Here is a 21,131-nt window from a genome sequence, read left to right as displayed (position 1 = left end):
ATTTAATAAACATTATTTAAAAGAAAAAAGTAATATGAAAAACATTACATGTCATAAGGCAAGAGAAAAATGGCAGTTCAAAGAAAGCTTATTAAGCAAGAAAACCTCACAGCAGTGCACTTTCAACTGAGATTTTAAAGAGAGATTTAGCTGAGTGATAGAGGTATAATGCATGTAGAGAAGGAAGGAAAACATGGAGTTAGGAGGGGATACTCACTCTAGGGAAACCATCAGCAGTTCAAAATTGATGAAGCATAGGGAGTATGCCATTGACTATTTATCTTACCAGCCTCATTTTACCCCAAGGACAGGCTGTATCAGGGTAAAGAGTTTAAATTTTATTTTGGTGCAATGGGGAGCAACTCGAAAGTTTATAAGGAAAGTGTAGTATGATCAGCTTTGCATTTCATATATGTTATGATGGTACTGGGGACTATTGACTGACAAGGGGCAAGAAAGGGAGGAGATACTTGTACTAGACGACTGCTGCAATCATCTATAGGATATGCTAATGTGGTTACTGTGAGGATAAAAAGGAGCAAATGATAAGATGTTAAGAAGGTCGAACTAAAATGACTCAGGCTCTTAGAAACAAAGTAATATAAGACATTATTTATTTGCTTTTTTGGCTTGAACAACTGAGTAGACAATGGGGCCAGCCCTTCAGTGTCAGGAGACATAAAAATGGCACAGATAGAAAACAAATGTTTAGTTCTGCTGTTGGGATTGACGGGCCTGGTGACATTTAATAGACGACAGTGTGGAGGTATAGCTAAATACATATACATGTCTGAAACACAGGAAGATGTGAGAGAAACAGACTTAGCTGTTACAAGAATAAAACTGGTAGTTGAAGTCAAGGGACTCTCAGATCATCACAGGAGCTATGGAGGGAACCACAATATATAAAAGGTAGAGTATGTATGGAAACCCCCAAAAGAAAGCTAAGGAAGTACTCAGAAAGATTTCAGCAGTGAATAGCCTCACAGAAGCCAATGGATGACAGTTTCAAGAAGGAGCATACTCTTTCAGAGAAATCTAGAAAGACAGGACCTGAAATGTATCAGTGGTGCTGAGAAACTAGAAGACTATGTACTTTATCGATGTGACAAAATTACCTAGAGCTTGTTTAAAGGTCAGATTTCTGGTATCTAGTCCCTCTGACCAGAAATATCTGGGGATGGAAAAAGAATTTGTGCATTTTTAAGAAGATCCCCAGTGAATTACTCTCAGGTCTGAAAACAACTATAGCAAATTGTAAACTCTTCAAGAACAAGTATCTTGTTGGTTTAATTCATCATGTATGTTTAGTGTTCACCATGGCATCTGTTACATAATAGACCCTCAACAAATGTTAAATAAAAATGAGATGAATGAATGGATGGAGCGATGAACAAGCTACTGAATGAAAGAATTAAATAACTTATGTCTGCCAAAATCTTGGTGAGATTATTGAAGCTTACATTTTAATGGTACAGGGCAAATAATATACATGTAAACAGATAAACAAAATAATTCGCAGGGATCTGCTTTAAGCTAGGGTAGTCAGGGAAAGCTTTGAGGAGGTGGCATTTGAGCTATCATTTAAATAATGAGAAGGTGTTACCCCCAGTGACAGTCTCTGGACAAAACATTTCAGGGAGGGGTAAGTCCTAATGAGAAAGAGGGTGAATAAAGAGTGTTTAAGTAATAAAGAGACCTATGTGGCTACCACTAAGGGAATGAGACAGAGAATGGTAGAAGAGTCTGAATAGATGGATAGGACACTGATCATATAGGGTCTCACAAGTTGTGACCTCATAGCAGTCTGGATATTATTCTAATTGCAGTGAGAAGCCACTTAAATTTTAAACAAAGTAGGGATATGATTTGATTTACACTTTAAAAATATCATTCTGACAGCTATATAAATAATAGATCACAGCAGGGCAATGATAGAAGTAAGCAGACCAGTTAGGAGTTGCGGTAGTATTCCAGACAAGAGGTGATTATGGTATGGTAGTAGCAGTAGAGACAGTGAGAAGCGCTTGGATTTATAACAGAATATATTCTGGAAATAGAGCAGACAAGATCATGTTAAGGCGAGGGAAAGAGGAGTCTAAAGAATTTGGATTTTTGCCTGTAGGCAATGAGGACTCATTTAAAGTTTTGACTGAGTGACACAAGTACAGTAGAATATATTAGAATGATTATCTTGAGGCAAGAAGCAAAGGAATTCTTTGGGAAATAAAATAGAAGGTAGAGGCAAATTTGGAGGTGTCAGTAATATTCTAAGCCTGAAGTAACAGGCATCTGAATAAAGGTGATGACAAAGGGAATGGCAAAAAGCAATGAATAAAAAGGCCACCATCAAGTATGTAGAGAATGAATTTGTGTTATCTGTGGGTACTGAAGCTTAACAGATAAGTTTGGACCAGAAAGACTTGGGAGTCACCAGAATATAGCTAATAGTTAAAGTCAAGTGAGCGACTGAGATTATCTACAAAGTTTGTAGAGGAAAAATGGAACCTAGACTAGAAAACAGTAAAAGAGCAGGACTATGCAGAATGAAAGGAGAAAAACTAGGGAAGTGTGGTATCATGAATGCAAGTTGAAGCATTTCAAGAAGATGTGCTTGTAACTGGTAAATAAGGACTAAGAAGTATCTGTTGTGTTTGGTAAAATGGGTATCATGAGTGATTTTCGTCAGAGCAGTATTTGTTTGAAGGCACAATGAAAGGATAGATTCCAGGTACTTGAGGCATCTCAGACATGAAGAAGTACTCACAATTAATACAGACAACACTTCTAAATATTTTGGTTTTGAAGCAAAAAAGAAAGAGAGGTAGTCAGAGAAAAACTAGGGTGAAGAAAAGGGATCTAGGAGAGTCTGTATTATGTTTCAATATTGATGTGAAGGAGACAATAAAGAGAGCAAGAATGAAGTCAGTTAGGGGAAGAGAGGTGTGAATGGGATCCAAGCACAGGTACGGCCTTAGCCATATAAAGAAGGAAGAACACTTCTCCCAGTTACAGTAAGCAAGCATAGGTGTAGGTACAGGGAAATTAGTAGCGGTGATGCTGGGGTTGGAAGGGAGTTTGGGGATTTCCTATAACATGGCTTCTATTTCGTCTGTGAAGAAAGATATCTCATCTACTCAAAGTAAGGGGAAAGGTGAAGGAATTTTGAATTTTAGGAGAAATGGAGAAGGAATAAAATAGCCATTAAATAAAATGGGTAGAAAATAATTCTAAGGAAATGTAAGATTGCCAGACCAAACTGAGGAACTTGTAGAAGAATCATTGAATAAAATGATTTCGAGAGAGCGGGCTGGATTCAAGATGGCTGAATAGGAACAGCTCTGGAGTGCAATTCCCAGCAAGACCAATGCAGAGGGTGAGTGCCCACTGCATTTCCAAAGAAATTTTCACTGCCCACAAACCAGGAGATTCCTGGGCCGAAAAGCACCACGAGTTTTCAGCATGGCCAGTGCCGGTGCCAAGCTGGTGTACAGAAACTCACACAAATCTGGGCAGCCGTTTCAACTGATGCCCGGAACGCCTGGAGACAGAGCCGACCATTCAATTGAAAGGGAGAGGGCAGAGACAGGGAGCCAGGTGATCTGGCTCGGTGGGTACCACCCCAACAAAACAAGCAATCTGAAATGCTCTGGACTGAGAGTTTCTGCAGCAAGTGCAGCAGGACCCAAGATGGTCCAGCTCAGTGGGGAAAAGGGCGACCACCACTACTGAGGCAGTCCACCACTACAAAGCCTGTAGCAGCTCAGCAACGCCTCTGCTGGCAGACTGTGACTATACTACTCAGTGCGGGGCAGGGCATCTATGAAAAAAGGCCGCAGCATGACAGGAACTTAAAAATAAAGCCGACCTTCCTAGGACAGAGCACCTGGGAAAAGAGGTGGTTACGAGTTCTGCTGCAGCAGACATAAAAGTACCTTCACAGCAGCACTGCATGGAACATCAGAGCTCCCAGCACAGCACTAGAGCTCTGATAAGGGACAGATTGTCTCCTCGAGCAGCTCCACGACCCCCATATACCCAAAGAGACACCTCATAAAGGACAGCTCAGGCCAACATCTGGCAGGTACCCTTCTGAGATGAAGATAACAGAGGAAGAAACCGGCAACAACCCTTACTGTTATGCAGCCCCCGTGGATGATCCCCAGGCAAGCAGGGTCTGGAGTGCACCTCCAGCAGTCCTAAAGCAGAAGGGCCTGAATGTTAGAAGGAAAACTAAAAAATAGAAAGAAATAACTTCATCATCAACAAAAAGGACGTCCACTCAGAGACCCCATCTGAAAGTTACCAACTAAAAGGCCCCAGGTAGATAAAGCCACTAAGATGGGAAGAAACAGCGCAAAAAGGATGAAAACGCCAAAAACCAGAACACCTCTCCTCCTCCAAGGGATCACAATTCCTCACCAGCTAGGGATCAAAGATGGATGGAGAATGAATCTCATGAATTGACAGAAACAGGCTTGAAAAGGTGGGTAATAACAAACGTCTCTGAAGTAAAAGAACATGTGCTAATCCAATGCAAAGAAACTAAGAACCCAGAAAAAAGGTTGGATGAGATGCTAACTGGAATAAATAGCTTAGAGAAGAATATAAACGACTTGATGGAGCTGAAAAACACAGCACGAGAACTTTGTGAAGCATATACAAGTTTCAATAGCCGAATTGACCAAGTAGAAGAATATCAGAAACTGAAGATCACCTCAATGAAATACAATGAGAAGGTAAGAATAGAGAAAAAAGAGTGAAAATAAATGAACAAAGCCTCCAAGAAATATGGGATTATGTGAAAAGACCTAATCTACGTTTGATAGGTGGACCTGAATGTGAATGAATGAATTCAAGTTTGAAAACACTCTTCAGGATATTACCCAGGAGAACTTCCTCAACCTAGTAACCCAGGCCACCGTTCAAGTCCAGGAAATACCAAGAACACCACAAAGATATTCCTCAAGAAGAGCAACCCCAAGGCATATAATTGTCAGATTCACCAGGGTTGAAATGAAGGAAAAAATGCTAAGCGCAGCCAGAGAAAAAGGTTGGGTTACCTACAAAGGGAAGCCCATCAGACTCACAGCTGATCTCTCGGTAGAAACCCAACAAGCCCGAAGAGAGTGAGGGCCAATATTCAACATCCTAACAGAAAAGAACTTTCAACCTAGAATTTCATGTCCAGCCAAACTAAGCTTCATAAGCGAAAGAGAAAGAAAATCCTTTACAAACAAGCAATTGCTCAGAGACTTTGTCACCATCAGGCCCGCCTTACAAGTACTCCTGGAAGAAGCACTAAACATGGAAAGGAACAACCAGTACCAGCCACTCCAAAGACATACCAAATGGTAAAGAGCGTCGACACAATGAAAAAAATGCATCAACCAACGGGCAAACGTCCAGCTAACATCAAAATGGCAGGATCAAATTCACACATAACAATATTAACCTTAAATGTAAATGGGCTAAATGTCCCAATCAAAAGACACAGACTAGCAAATTGGATAAAAAGCCAAGACCTCCTCAGTGTGCTGTATTCAGGAAACACATCTCAGGTGCAAGGACACATATAGGCTCAAAATAAAGGGATGGAGGAAGATTTATGAAGCAAATGGAGAGTAAAAAAAATCAGGAGGTACATTCCCAGTCTCTCATGAAATGGAGTTTAAACCAACAAAGATCAAAAGAGACAAAGAAGGGCATTACATAATGGTAAAAGGATCACTGCATCAAGAAGAGCAAACGATCCTAAATACATACACACCCAATATAGGAGCACCCAGGTATATAAAGCAAGTTCTTGATGACCTACAAAGAGACTTAGACTCCCACACAATAATAGTGGGAGACTTCAACACACCATCGTCAATGTTAGACAGATCTATGAGACAGAAAAGTAACAAGGATATCCAGGACTTGAACTCAGATCTGGACCAAGCGGAACTAACAGGCATTGACAGAATTTTCCACCCAAGTCCACAGAATATACATTCTTCTCAGCACCACATTGCACCTACTTCAAACTTGACCACGTAACTGGAAGTACATCACTCCCCAGCAAATGCAACGAAGAGAAATCATAACAAATAGCCTCTCAACCATACTGCAATGAAATTAGAACTCAGGAAAAGAAATTAACTCAGAACCACACAGCATCATGGAAATTGATCAACTGGCTCCTGAATGCTGACTGGATAAACAATGAAATAAAGGCAAACAAAGATGTTCTTTGAAACCAATGAGAATAAAGACACAACGTACCAGAATCTCTGGAACACATTTAAAGCAGTGTCTAGAGGGAAATTTATAGCAATAAATGCCCATATGAGAAGCAAGGAAAGATCTAAAACTGACACCCTACAATCAAAACTGAAAGAGCTAGAGGAGCAAGATCAAAAAAACTCAAAAGCTAGCAGAAGACAAGAAATAACTAAGATCAGAGCAGAACTGAAGGAGATAGAGACACAAAAATCCCTTCAAATAATCAATAAATCCAGGAGCTGGTTATTTGAAAAAAATCAACAAAATAGACTGCTAGCCAGATTAATAAAAAAGAAAAAGTAGAACAATCAAATAGATGCAATAAAAGACAATAAAGGGGATACCACCACTGATTCCACAGAAATACAGACTACAATCAGAGATTACTACAAACAACTTATGCACATAAACCAGTAAACCTGGAAGAAATGGATAAATTCCTGGACACTTGTACCCTCCCAAGCCTAAACCAGGAAGAAGTTGAAACCCTGAATAGACCAACAACAAGGGCTGAAATTGAGGAAGCAATGAATAGCCTACTAACCAAAAAAAGTCCAAGTTGAGATGGGTTCACAGCTGAATTCAACCAGATGTACGAAGAGGAGCTGGTACCATTCCTTTGGAAACTATTCCAAACAATACAAAAAGAAGGAATTCTTCCCAAATCATTTTAAGAGACCAACATCATCCTGATACCAAAACCCAGCAGAGACTCAACAAGAAAGGAAAACTTCAGGCCAATATCCATGATGAACACAGATGCAAAAATCTTCAATAAAATAGTGGCAAACCGATTGCAACAGCACATCAAAAAGCTTATCCATCATGATCAAGTAGGCTTCATTCCAGGGATGCAAGGCTGGTACAACATACTCAAGTCTATAAATGTAATCCACCATATAAACAGAACCAAAGTCAAAAACCATGATTATCTCAATAGATGCAGAGAAGGCCTTTGACAAAATTCAACAGCCCTTTATGCTAAAAACTCTCAATAAACTAGGTATTGAAGGAACATAAAACAATAAAAGCTATTTATGACAAGCCTACAGCCAATATCATACTGAATGGACAAAAACTGATAGAATTCCCTTTGAAATCCAACACTAGACAAGGATGCTATCTCTCACCACTGCTATTCAATATAGTATTGGAAGTTCTAGCCAGAGAAATTAGGCAAGAAAAAAAACAAAGCGTATTCAATTAGGAAAAGAGGGAGTCAAATTGTCTCTATTTGCAGACAACGTGACTGTATATTTAGAAGACCTTATCAGCTCAGTCCAAAATCTCCTTAAACTGATAAGCAACTTCAGCAAAGTCTCAGGATACAAAATTAATGTGCAGAAATCACAAGCACTTCTGTACACCAATAACAGTCTAACAGAGAGCCAAATCATGAGAAAAGTCCCATTCACAATTGCTACAAAGAGAATAAAATAGGAATACAACTAACAAAGGATGTAAAGGACCTCTTTAAGGAAAACTACAAATCACTGCTCAGGGAAATAAGAGAGGACACAAACAGATGCAGAAACATTCCATGCTCAAGATTAGGAAGAATCAATATCGTGAAAATGGCCATACTGCCCAAACTAATTTAGAGATTCAACTCTATCCCCATCAAGCTACCAATGACCTTCTTCACAGAACTGGAAAAAAAAAAACACTTTAAACTTCATATGGAACCAAAAGGGAGCGCACATAGCCAAGATAATCCTAAGCAAAAAGAACAAAGCTGGAGGCATCATGCTACATGATTTCAAATTGTACTACAAGGCTACAGTAATCAAAACAGCATGGTACTGGTACCAAAACAGAGATATAGACCAATGGAACAGACAGAGGCCCTGGAGGCAATGCCACACGTCTACAACCATCTGATCTTGGACAAACCTGACAAAAACACGCAATGTGGAAAGGATTCCCTGTTTAATAAATGGTGTTGGGAAAACTGGCTAGCCACGTGCAGAAAGGAGAAACTGGACCCCTTCCTGACACCTTACACTAAAATTAACTCTAGATGGATTAAAGACTTAAACATAAGACCTAACACCATACAAACCCTAGAAGAAAACCTAGGCAAAACCATTCAGGACATAGGCATATGCAAGAACTTCATGACTATAATACCAAAAGCATTGGCAACAAAAGCCAAAATAGACAAATGATATCTAATTAAACTCCAGAGCTTCTGTACAGCAAAAGGAACAATTATTAGAGTGGACCGGCAACCAACAGATGGGGAAAAAATTTTTGCAACTGACCCATGTGACAAAGGGCTAACAGCCAGAATCTACAAAGAACTAAAGCAGAACTATGAGAAACAAACAAACAAACCCATTGAAAAGTGGGCAAAGGAAACGGACGGACACCTTTCAAATGAAGACATATATGAGGCCAATAAACATATGAAAACATGCTCAACATCACTGGTCATTAGAGAAATGCAAATGAAAACCACATTGAGATATCATCTCATGCCAGTTAGAATGGCGATCATTAAAAAATCTGGAGACAACAGATGCTGGAGAGGATATGGAGAAACAGGAACACTTTTACACTGTTGGTGGGAGTCTAAGTTCAGCCATTTTGGAAGACAGTGTAGCAATTCCTCAAGGATGTAGAAATAGAAATTCCATTAGACCCAGCAATCCCATTACTGGGCATATATCCAAAAGATTACAAATAATTCTCTTATAAAGACACATGCACATGTATGTTCATTGTGGCACTGTTTACAATAGCAAAGACCTGGAACCAACCCAAATGCCCATCTATGATAGACTGGACAAGGAAAGTGTGGCACATATACACCATGGAATACTATGCAGCCATAAAAAACGATGAGTTCATGTCCTTTGTAGGGACATGGATGAATCTGGAAACCATCATTCTCAGCAAACTGACACAAGAACAGAAAAACACTGCATGTTCTCACTCATAGGTGGGTGTTGAACAATGAAAACACATGGACACAGGGAGGAGAGCATCACACATTGGGGTCTGTTGTGGCGGGGGGGCAAGGGAAGGACAGCAGAGGCGGGGTGGGGAGGTCAGGGGGGGATAACATGGGGAGAAATGCCAGATGTAGGTGACAGGGAGATGGAGGCAGCAAACCACATTGCCATGTGTGTACCTATGCAAAAATCCTGCATGATCTGCACATGTACCCCAGAAACTAAAGTACAATTAAAAAAAAAAAAAGAACCAAAATTAAAAAAAAAAAGATTTCTGTATTTTCTGTTTAAATATCCTATGATAATACCCAGGTTAACTCATAATCAACATCTCAATTCTTCTCAAAATCTTATTTCCTTTATACAAATATTATCAACATACTTAAAATCTAATCTTATGACTCCAAATTTTGGAAATAGCTCTGTCGGCCAATAACTATGGCTAATACCACAGTTTCTCACTTCTGAATTTCTCTTTCATTTCCATAAATTTATATAATGTTTTGGTAAAAGCTAAATTTAGTCTAATGGCAGTAAACAGATGTAAACATGATATGAATGGAACTATAGAACAAATTGCTGTGAGAAGAGTCCTATCAGATAAGCACAGAAAGCAACCATGTTCCATAAATTGACTTAAATGACACCAAATTATCTAGAAACCAAATATAATTTGTCATATTATATAATCATTTCATTTTTCTTTTAATTTTTGCTATCTGCCTGGAATATATTAGATGCTTAATAGTAATTATCAAGGAATTAACACTATGAAGGAAATAACATTTCAGAGATTTCTAGGCATTTGGTACATATTGATTGATAAACCATAAAATAATCAATTACAAATAACTTTTGAAAAAAACTAAACCCATGAAGCTATTGAAAAGTGTTAACTGCTAACATTTCATATCATAGCAATGGTATTAACAAAGCCCAGAGACAATATGGATGAATTAAGAGCATGGGACAAGAAAACGACTTGTTAAAAGAGATCGGTTCTTTCACAGAAGAGAGATTTTCTTTTTCCCATCATCATGGTAGAATATAAATACTCAACACAATGTAATAATCAAACATTCTAGTTAATGATGCATTGCCATACTAATCATAGCACTTATTCTAAAACTCTAATAAAATATAGTACATTTAATAAAGAGCAAATAAAAACAACTGAATATTTAATGTTTAGGGCATATTTAGGATTTCACAATGAGAAGTAATTTGAAATCGTGAGATAATTTTTTTTTACCATGCTGTAAATTAATTTCCTAATTGATAAAAGAGAAGAGGTTACATTAATCTCTAATGAAAGTTTCTACTCCTGTTTCTGATGGCAAAGTGACTATCAGATACTTTAATAGCGTGGCAAAATTTATATAGAATACAGCGTTCTTTTAATAAAAATAAACTTTCTGACAGAGCAACCTCTTTTTAGGTATAACTTTGTCTTATATTTGGGTTAACAAGTTGGTAATTAATTTTTATAATTTTAAACATTTTCATTTCCATTTGAAGTTTAATTTTTTCGTAAAAATATATTACGGATCTATTTGATTTTTTCTAAAATAAAATAAATTTTGTAATCATTATATCATGACATTATTTTTTTTTTCTGCTTTAGAGGGCTATATTTTGAGAACTAGTATAAATTCTTACCTCTACAAGATAAGGCTCCATTTGATCCAGGGTTTTCCCAAGATGCTTATCAGGATCTAAGCCTGCCAAGAAAGGTTAAATTTTTTAAAGATAACTATCAGATGGGACCTTTAAAGACACATTCCCCTTCCCTTGGCCCCTCTTCGCCTAAGAAAGTAGTGTGTATATATTTTGAATTGCTTTGCTCATAAAGTTAAAAGTACTTTGCTAGTATTTACTTTTCTATTCCCCTTGGGTAACTGTTTTTGTTGCTTCTGAAAAGTAAGTTTTTATTTATTTCAAATGCACTGTGTCAACTATCAGATGCACTGTTTCAATTCCCTTATCCATTTTGTAAAACTGTAATTGGGATAGAAAAAAGCAGTTATCATTTAAAATACATCACATTGTAATTCTTTATATTTTAGTGGTTATGATTTATTTTACTGATGGACAACAGCATTAATTTTCTGATTTGTCCCTATTTTATTTAAACTTCAAACTTCTTACTTAGGAAGAGTAAAAAATAGCAGTAGACTGTTGGGCTTATTTTATTAATTCACTTAAGAGTAGCATATGGGCACAAATAATTACATTATTAAATTAAATGACATTTCATTTCAACTGCTTTACAACAATGTATTTTTCAAGAAAAGACAGAGACAACTCTGAAAAATCATTATTGTACCAATAGCGTGTGCATAACCTTTAATAAAGATATTAAACTGACATCATAGTAGAGTTAATATAGGTGATGGGGTGCAGGAGACAAGAGTAAGCAATATGAATGCTTTCCATGCACCAAGGCTAACCTGCCAGGAAAAAAATCACGTCACAAGTTGGCTACAAAATAAATTCATTTTGGATATTCATATTCATATTTACATACATTGGCATAGCTTCATTTACATAAGTTAATGTAATGAAAGACAATAGTATGAGGAAAGACAGTTTTGTCAACAAATGGTGTGAAGCAATTGGATATCCACTTGCAAAAAAAAAATGAATCTAGACACAGACTTTACATTCTTCACAAAATTAACTCAAAATAGATTGCAGACATAAAGGTAAAATGCAAAATTATAAAACCCCTATAATAGAAAAAAAAATCTAGATGGCCTTAGGTAGGGTGATGACTTTTAAGATAGACCACCAAAAGCATGATCCATTAAGGGAACAATTAATAAGCTGACTTCATTAAAAATTAAAAACCTCTGCTCTGCGAAAGCAATGTAAAGTGAATAAAAAAGGCCGCAAACTGGGAGAAAATATGTACAAAGAACATCCGATAAAGGACTATTATCCAATATATACAAAGAACTACTAAAACTCAACAATAAGCAAACATCAATCCAATTTAAAAATGGGCAAAAGACCATACAGACACCTCACTAAAGCTATAGATGGTAAATAAGCATATGAAAAGATCCTCCACATCATATGTCACTAGAGAAATGCAAACAAAACAAGAAGATACCACTACACACCTATTATAGTGGTCAAAATCTGGAAAACTTACAACACCAAAGGCTGGCAAGGATGTAGAGCAATACTATTGCTGATTGGAATACAAAATGGTACAGTCAATTTGTAAGACAGTTGGGCAGTTTCTCACAAAACTGAACATATTCTTATTATATGATCCAACTGTGGTGCTCCTTGGTTTTTACCCAAAGGTATTAAAAACTCCTGTCTTCACAAAAACCTGCAGATGGATGTTTATAGCAGCTTCAATCATAACTGTCAAACTCTAGAGCAACCAAAATGTCTTTCAGTGGGTGAATGACTTAAATAAATTGTGTACATCCAGACAATGAAATATTATTCAGTGCTAAAAAAAAAAAAAAATCAGCTCTCAAGCCATAAATATACATGGAGGAAATGTAAATGCATATTACTAAGTGAAAAAGGTCAATATGAAAAAGGTACATGCTGTATGATTCCAACTATATGACATTCTGCAAAAGAAAAAACCATGAAGATAGTAGAAAGGTCAGTGATTGCCAGGGGTTTTGGGCAGAGGGCAGACAAGGTTAAACAGGCAGAGCAAAGAGAATTTGCTGGGTAGAAAAATACTCTGTATGATACTCTAGTGATGAATACATGCTATTATACATTTGTCTAAATCCATAGAATGTACATCACCAGCAGTGAACCCTAATGTAAACTATGAACTTTGGGTGATTATGACGTGTCATTGTAAGTTCATTAATTTTAACAAATGTACCACTCTAGTAGGGGAGGTTGATAACGGGGGAGGCCAAGCGGTAGGTATGGCAACAGGGTGTATGAAAAATCTCTGTACATTTCTCTTAATTTGCTGTGAACCTAAAACTGCTGTAACAAAATAAAAATATTTTGTAAAGTTTCCTTGTGGTCTAGAACATGATCAAATTTTATAAATGCTCCACTTGCGCTTGAATGAAAGTGTGTTTTCTATCTGTTGAAGGCAATATTCTGTACCCAAACACACAAAATCATGATCATACTTGTTAATTTTGCTGTTCAAATCTTTTATGGCCTTAAAAATTTGTGATCTCCATGAACCATCAGTTTCCAATAAGGTAAAAAAAACTCCCATTATGATTTTGGGTTTCATAATCTCTTATAATTCTGTCATTTTTTCCTTAATATATTTGAGAGCTATGTTGTTATATGTACACAGACTCATAATTTCTAAGCTTTTTGATGGAATTATTCCATTTATCAAGAAGTAGTGACTTTTTAATCTGCATTGATTTTTATCTTGTAATCTATGTGTCATCTATGAACACTGTGACACCACCTTTCTTTTGTTAATATCTTTCATACATATTTATTTCAATTATTTGTTCACAGATTTTTGGTATTGTTTTTGTTTTAGATGCCTACATGTAATTAGATTTTTTTCTTGTTTCACCTGGTCTTATAAATATGACTCTAAAGAACTGACTTTAATCATTTTATATTATATGGCTGGACCTGTCTCTATCATCTTAGTATAAATTTTCTGTTACATTGAGCTTTATATATTTTTCTTTTTTTTCTGTCTCATACTGAATTGAAATTATTTTAACATTTTACTCTGCTGATTAGAATGTTGTAGAATGAATTTCTACTTTTCAGATAATCTGTGATTTTTTACACACATTCAAAACCACATTTTTAAAGTCTTAATGTATTAAGTATCCTTAGCATCCTTTAGACCAGAATTTAGTATGGTATTTTTAAAAAATTGTACTTTTAAGTTCTGGTGTACATGTGCAGATCTTGCACGATTGTTGCAAAGTATACACATGCCATGGTGGTTTGCTGTCTCCATCCACCAGTTACCTACATCAGGCATTTCTCCTAATGTTATCCCTCCCCAACCTCCCCACACCCCGCTATCCCTCCCCTAGCCCCCAACCCCCAACAGGCCCTAGCGTATGATGTTCCCCTCCCTGTGCTCATGTGTTCTCATTGTTCAAAATCCGCCTATGAGTGAGAACATGCGGTGTTCCATTTTTTGTTCTTGTGTCACTTTGCTGAGAATTATGGTTTCCAGATTATCCATGTCCCTACAAAGGACATGAACTCAACCTTTTTTATGGCTGCATAGTATTACATGGTGTATATGTGCCAAATTTTTTTTGTTCAGTTTATCACTGATGGGCATGTGGGTTGGTTCCAGGTCTTTGCTATTGTAAACAGTGCCGCAATGAACACACACGTGCATGTATGTCTTTGTAACAGAACAATTTATAACTCTTTGGGTATATATTCAGAAATGGGATTGATGGGTCAAATGGAATTTCTATTTATAGATCCTTGCGGAATCGCCACACTTCCACAATGGTTGAACTAATTTATATTCCCACCAACAGCATAAAAGTGTTCCTATTTCTCCACATCCTCTCCAGCATCTCATCTCCAGATTTTTTTAATGATCATAATTCTAACTGGCATGAGATGGTATCTCAATGTGGTTTTGATTTGCATTTCTCTAATGACCAGTGATGATGAGCATTTTTTCATGTTTATTGGCCTCATAAATGTCTTCTTTTTAAAAGTGTCTGTTCATATCCTTCACCCACTTTTGAATGGGTTTGTTTTTTTTTCTCATAGTTCTGCTTTAGTTCTTTGTAGATTCTGGATATTAGCTCTGTAGATTCTGGATATTAGTCAGATGGGTAGACTGCAAAAATTTTTTCCCATTCTGTTGGTTCTGATCACTGTTTCTTTTGCTGTGCAGAAATTCTTAAATTTAATTAGATCCCATTTGTGTATTTTGGCTTTTGTTGCCATTGCTTTTGGCGTTTTCAGTCATGAAATCCCTGCCTATGCCTATTTCCTGAATGTTTTTGCCTCGGTTTTCTTCTAGGGTTTTTATCATGTTAGGACTTGTGTTTAAATCTTTAATCGGGAGTTAATTTCAGTGCAAGGTTAAGGAAGGCATCCAGTTTCTGCTTTCTGCACATGGCTAGCCAGTTTTCCCAACACCATTTATTAAAGAAGGAATCTTTTCCCTATTGTTTGTTTTTGTGAGGTTTGTCAAAGATCAAATGGTTGTAGATGTGTGGCATTATTTCTGAGGCCACTGTTCTGTCTCATTGGTCTATATCTCCGTTTTGGTACCAGTTCCATGCTGTTTTGATTACTATAGCCTTGTAGTATAGTTTGAAGTCAGACAGTGTGATGCCTCCAGCTTTGTTCTTTTTGCTTAGGATGGTCTTGGCTATGAGGGCTCTCTTTTGGTTCCATATGAAGTTTAAGGTGGTTTTTTCCATTTCTGTGAAGAAGGTCAGTGGTAGCTTGATGGGAATAGCGTTGAATCTATAAATTACTTTGAGCAGTATGGCCATTTTGATGATATTGATTCTTCCTAACCAGGAGCATGGAATGTTTTTCCATCTGTTTGTGTCCTCTCTTATTTCCTTGAGCAGTTGTTTGTAGTTCTCTTTGAAGAGGTCCTTCACATCCATTGTTAGTTGTATTCCTAGGTATTTTATTCTCTTTGCAGCAATTGTGAATGGGAGTATGCTCATGACTTGGCTCTCTGTTTGTCTGTTATTGGTGTATAGGAATGCCTGTGATTTCTGCACATTGATTTTTATCCTGAGACTTTGCTGAAGTTGCTTATCAGCTTGAGATTTTGGGCAGAGATGATGGGGTCTTCTAAATATACAGTCATGTCATCTGCAAATAGAGGCAATATGACTTTCTCTTTTCCTAACTGAATACGCTTTATTTCTTTTTCTTGCCTGATTGCTCTGGCTAGAACTTCCAAAACTATACTGAATAGGAATGGTGACAGGGGGCATCCTTGTCTACTGCCAAATTTCAGAGGAAATGCTTCCAGTTTTTGCCCATTCAGTATGATATTGGCTGTGGGTTTGTCATAAATGGCTTTTATTATTTTGAGATACGTTCCATCAATACCTAGTTTATTTAGAGTTTTTAGCATAAAGCGCTGTTGAATTTTGTTGAAGGCCTTCTCTGCATCTATTGAAATGATCATGTGGTTTTTGTCTTTGGTTCTGTTTATATGATGGATTACATTTATAGGCTTGCATATGTTGAACCAGCCTTGCATCCCCCGGATGAAGCCTACTTGATTGTGATGGATAAGCTTTTTGACGTCCCATCTGGACTTGGACTTTTTTTGGTTGGTAGGCTATTAATTGCTGCCTCAACTTCAGTCCTTGTTACTGGTCTATTCAGGGATTCGACTTCTTCCCAGTTCAGTCTTGGAAGGGTGTAAATGTCCAGGAATTTATGCATTTCTTCCAGGTTTACTGTTTTATGTGCAAAGAGTCATTTGTAGTAATCTCTGATGGTAGTTTGTATTTCTATGGAATTGGTGGTGATCTCCCCTTTATCATTTTTTATTGCTATCTATTCAATTATTCTCTTTTCTTTTTTATTAGTCTGGCTAGCGGTCTGTATATTGTGTTGATCTTTTAAAAAAAAAAACAGCTCCTAGATTCACAGATTTTTTGAAGGGTTTTTTTGTGTCTCTCTCTCTTTCACTTCTGCTTCCACCTTAGTTATTTCTTGCCTTCTGATGGCTTTTGAGTTGTTTTGATCTTGTTCCTCTAGCTCTTTCAATTTTGACGATAGGGTGTTGATTTTAGTTCTTTCCTCCTTTCTCATGTAGGCATTTATTGCTATAATTTCCCTCTACACAGTGCTTTAAATGTGTCCCAGAGTTTCTGGTACATTGTGTCTCGTTCTCATTGGTTTTGAAGAACATCTTTATTTCTGCCTTCATTTCATTGTTTATCCAGTCGTCATTCAAGAGCAAGTTGTTCAGTTTCCATGTAGTTATGCGGTTTTGGGTGAGTTTCTTAATCCTGAGTTCTAATTCAATTACACTGTGGTCTGAGAGTCTGTTTGTTATGATTTCAATTATTATTATTATTATTTTTGAGACAGTGTCTCGCTATGCTGCCCAGGCTGGAGTGCAGTGGCTATTCACAGGTGCTATCCCACTACTGGTCAGCATGGGAGTTTTGACCAGCTCCGTTTCTGACCTGGGCTGGTTCACCCCCCTAGGCAACCTGGTGGTCCCTTGCTCCCAGGAGATCACCATATTGATGCTGAACTTAGTGTGGACACCAGATTGGCATAGCACACTACAGCCCAGAACTCCTTGCCTCAAGTGATACTCCCACCTCATCCTCCCAAGTAGCAGGGACTACAGGCACACAGCACCATGCCTGGAGATTTCTGTTCTTTTGCATTTGCTGAGGAGTGATTTACTTCCAACTATCTGGTCAATTTCAGAGTAAGTGCAATGTGGTGCTGAGAAGAATGTATATTCTGTGGATTTGGGGTGGAGAGTTCTGTAGATGGTCTATTAGGTCCACATGGTCCAGATCTGCATTCAAGTCCTGGATATCCTTGTTGATTTTCTGTCATGTCCATCTGTCTGATATTGACAGTGAAGTGTTAAAATCTCCCACTATTATTGTGTGGGAGTCTAAGTCTCTTTGTAGGTCGTTAAGAACTTGCTTTATGTATCTGGCTGCTTCTATACTGAGTGCATATATATTTAGGATAGTTAGCTCTTTTTGTTGCATTGATCCTTTTACCATTACGTAATGTCCCTCTTTGCCTCTTTTGATCTTTGCTAGTTTAATGTCCACTTTATCAGGGACTAGGATTGCAACCTTGCTTTTATTTTGCTCTCCATTTGCTTGGTAAATCTTCCTCCATTCCTTTATTTTGAGTCTATATGTGTCTTTGCACATGAGATGGGTCTCCTGAATACAGCACAACAATGGGTTTTAACTTTTTATCCAGTCTGCCAGTATGGGGCATTTAGGCCATTTACATTTAATGTTAATATTGTTATGTGTGACTTTGATTCTGCTATTTTGTTACTGGCTGGTTGCTCTGCCCATTAGTTGAAGCAGTTTCTTCACTGCCTCATTGGTCTTTACCATTTGGTATGTTTTTGCAGTGGCTGGTACTGGTTCCTTTTCATGTTTACTGCTTTCTTCAGAAGCTCTTGTAAGGCAGGCCTGGTGGTGACAAAATCTCTCAGCAATTGCTTGCCCATAAAAGATTTTATTTCTCCTTCACTTATGAAGCTTAGTTTGGCTGGATAGGAAATTCTGGGTTGAACGTTCTTCTCTTTAAGGATGTTGAATATTGGCTCCCACTTTCTTCTGCCTCATAGGGTTTCTGCTGAGAGATCCACTGTGAGGCTGATGGGCTTCCCTTTGTCCCTTTGTGGGTAAGAGAGGTCTGCTGTGAGTACGATGGGCTTCCTTTGTGGGTGACCCGACCTTTCTCTCTGGTTGCCCTTAGAATTTTTTTTTTTTTTCCTTCATTTCAACCCTGGTGAATCTGACAATTACATGCCTTGGGGTTGCTCTTCTTGAGAAATATCTTTGTGATGTTCTCTGTATTTTCTGGATTTGAATGTTGGCCTGCCTCGCTAGGTTGGGGAAGTTCTCCTGCATAATATCCTGAAGAGTGTTTTCCAGCTTGTGTTCATTCTCCCTGTCACATTCACATACACCGATCAAGTGTAAATTAGGTCTTTTTACAGATACCATATTTCTTGGAGGCTTTGTTCATTTCTTTTCAATCTTATTTTCTCTAATCTTGCCTTCTCATTTTATTTCACTGAGTTGATCTGCAATCTCTGATACCCTTTCTTCTGCTTGATTGATTTGGCTACTGAAACTTATGTATGTTTCACTAAGTTCTCATGCTGTGTTTTTCAGCTCCATCAAGTCGTTTATGTTCTAAGTTGGTTATTCTAGTTAACGTTTTGTCTAACCTTTTTTTTAAGGTTATTAGTTTCTTTGCATTGAGTTAGAACATGTTCCTTTAGCTCAGAGAAGTTTGTTATTATCCACCTTCTGAAGCCTGCATCTGTCAATTCATTAAACTCATTCACCATCCTGTTTTGTTCTCTTACTTGTGAGGAGTTGTGATCCTTTGGAGGAGGAGAGGTGTTCTGGTCTTTGATGATTTCATCCTTTTTGTGCTGGTTTCTTCCCATTTTCGTGGATTTATCCACCTTGGATCTTTGAAGTTGGTGACTTTGGATGGGGTCTCTGAGTTGATGTCCTTTCTGTTGATGTTGAAGTTATTTTTGTTTTTTAGTTTTCCTTCTAACAGTCAGGTCCCTCTGCTGTAGGTCCACTCCAGACCTTGCTTGCCTGGAAATCACCTGTAGGGGTTGCAAAACAGCAAGGATTGCTGCCTGATCTTCCCTCTGGTAGCTTTGTCCCAGAAGGGTACCTGCCAGACGTCAGCCAGAGCTCTCTTGTATGAGGCATCTTTTTGGTTATGCAGAGGTCAGGGAACCACTTGAGGAGGCAATCTGTTCCTTGTCTGCCTGCAGAGGCACTGTTGGGCTGTCATGGACTCAGTGCAGCTGCTGTGCAAGCTTCCTCTGGCTTTTGTTTACACAGCCAGGTTCAGACAGACCTCACCAATGGTGGACGCCCTTCCCTGCACCGAGCTCGATCATCCCGGGCTGAGGTCGAACTGATTTGCTGGCTGCAAAACTTTCAAGACACAGGGCTTCAGTCTGCTGGTCTTTGTAGGGGTGGGACCTACCCTGGTCTTTGTGGGGGTGGGACCTGCCCAGCCATATCACCTGTCTCCCTGCTTTCAGCTCCCCCTCTTTCTGGGGAGTAGGTCGCTCCAACCCACAGGCGCTCTCAGTGCTAGTGAAAACATCCACCCAGATCTGTGCCAACATGGGGCACCAGCCAGAGCTGCTGCTCAGATCTGTGCTGGTAACTCACGGTGCTTTTCAGCCCAGGTGGGGATCTCCTGGTCTGTGTGTTGCAGAGGCCATGGGAGAAGCACAGTATCTTCCGAGGTTGGGGGGAAGTCCCCGATCTTGTCAGTTGCACTTCCCTGGGTGAGGCAGTGCCCAGCCCTGCGTTGGCATGGCCTCCTTGGGCTACACCCACTGTCCAACCAGTCCCATTGAAATGAACCTGGTACCTGGGTTGGAAATGCAGAGATCACTTGCCTTCTACGTCTCTCTTGCTGGGAACTGTGCTCCAGAGCTGTTCCTATTTAGCCATCTTGGTGGATTCCCCTAGTGTGTTTTAACTAGGTACTAAACAGGCTTCACCATTTCAGTTACTGTGTTGAATTTCTGGTCCATTATTTTCAGCAAGAAAAGTTAAGGTTATCAACATATTTTACAATGTTTATGCTCACTATTGTTTCTCATTCATTTTTCCTTGAATCAATCTATTTCTAATTAATGTTTGTTCTTTACTGTTTCACAGAAGATTTCTGAGTGGTATACTCTCCTAGTTTTTACAGGTCTCATAATGTCTCTATGTTACTCTCATAATAGTTTAGTTGCAATATATTACTTCTGGCATTTGCTGTTCCAAATGAAAATTATGCTGTCAGTCTGATAGTGGTTCCCATTGAAGGAATCTTTTATTTTCTATATGCTGGATTGTACAAATTTCAACATACTTATTACATTTTGCAATCTTAATTCAATGTGTCTAGGCATACATTTATTTTAATTAGTAATGGACAACACCTAATGTGTACTTTTAATCCAAAAACTCATGTCTTTCTTCAAATATAGAGCATTTTCAACTATTGTATCTGTTTGTCTGCCTTCTATTTTTTCCTTGAAACACCTATTATATAATATTGCAAATCCAATCTAGCCTCCATATTTTTAAATTACTTTTTCTGTTTTTTTTCCTTCTCCCTGTGGCTTTTTCTACTGTTTTCCTCTCTGTATGCCTTCTTTGTGAATTACTTTTTCTCTTTATTCTGCTGTACTCTTTTTCTCTTTGACTT

General features: G+C 38.1%; 1 protein-coding gene across 4 annotated transcripts in view; it reads right to left on the bottom strand.

Moving 5' to 3' along the window:
* Window positions 1–21,131, bottom strand: part of DPH6 (diphthamine biosynthesis 6) — a 195,635-nt gene that overhangs the window by 33,572 nt on the left and 140,932 nt on the right. For all 4 annotated transcript variants that reach the window (XM_032261224.1, XM_032261222.1, XM_032261226.1 and 1 more), the window contains exon 6: window positions 10,884–10,945. In XM_032261224.1, the coding sequence (XP_032117115.1) occupies window positions 10,884–10,945 (62 nt within the window). The remainder of the gene's footprint in view (window positions 1–10,883; window positions 10,946–21,131) is intronic.

Source organism: Sapajus apella, unplaced genomic scaffold, assembly GCF_009761245.1.
Source record: "Sapajus apella isolate SASKATOON/1434 unplaced genomic scaffold, GSC_monkey_1.0 scaffold122, whole genome shotgun sequence".
Taxonomy (NCBI): domain Eukaryota; kingdom Metazoa; phylum Chordata; class Mammalia; order Primates; family Cebidae; genus Sapajus; species Sapajus apella.
Note: the sequence above shows the minus strand (reverse complement) of the source record. Positions and strands in the feature narration are given on the sequence as shown.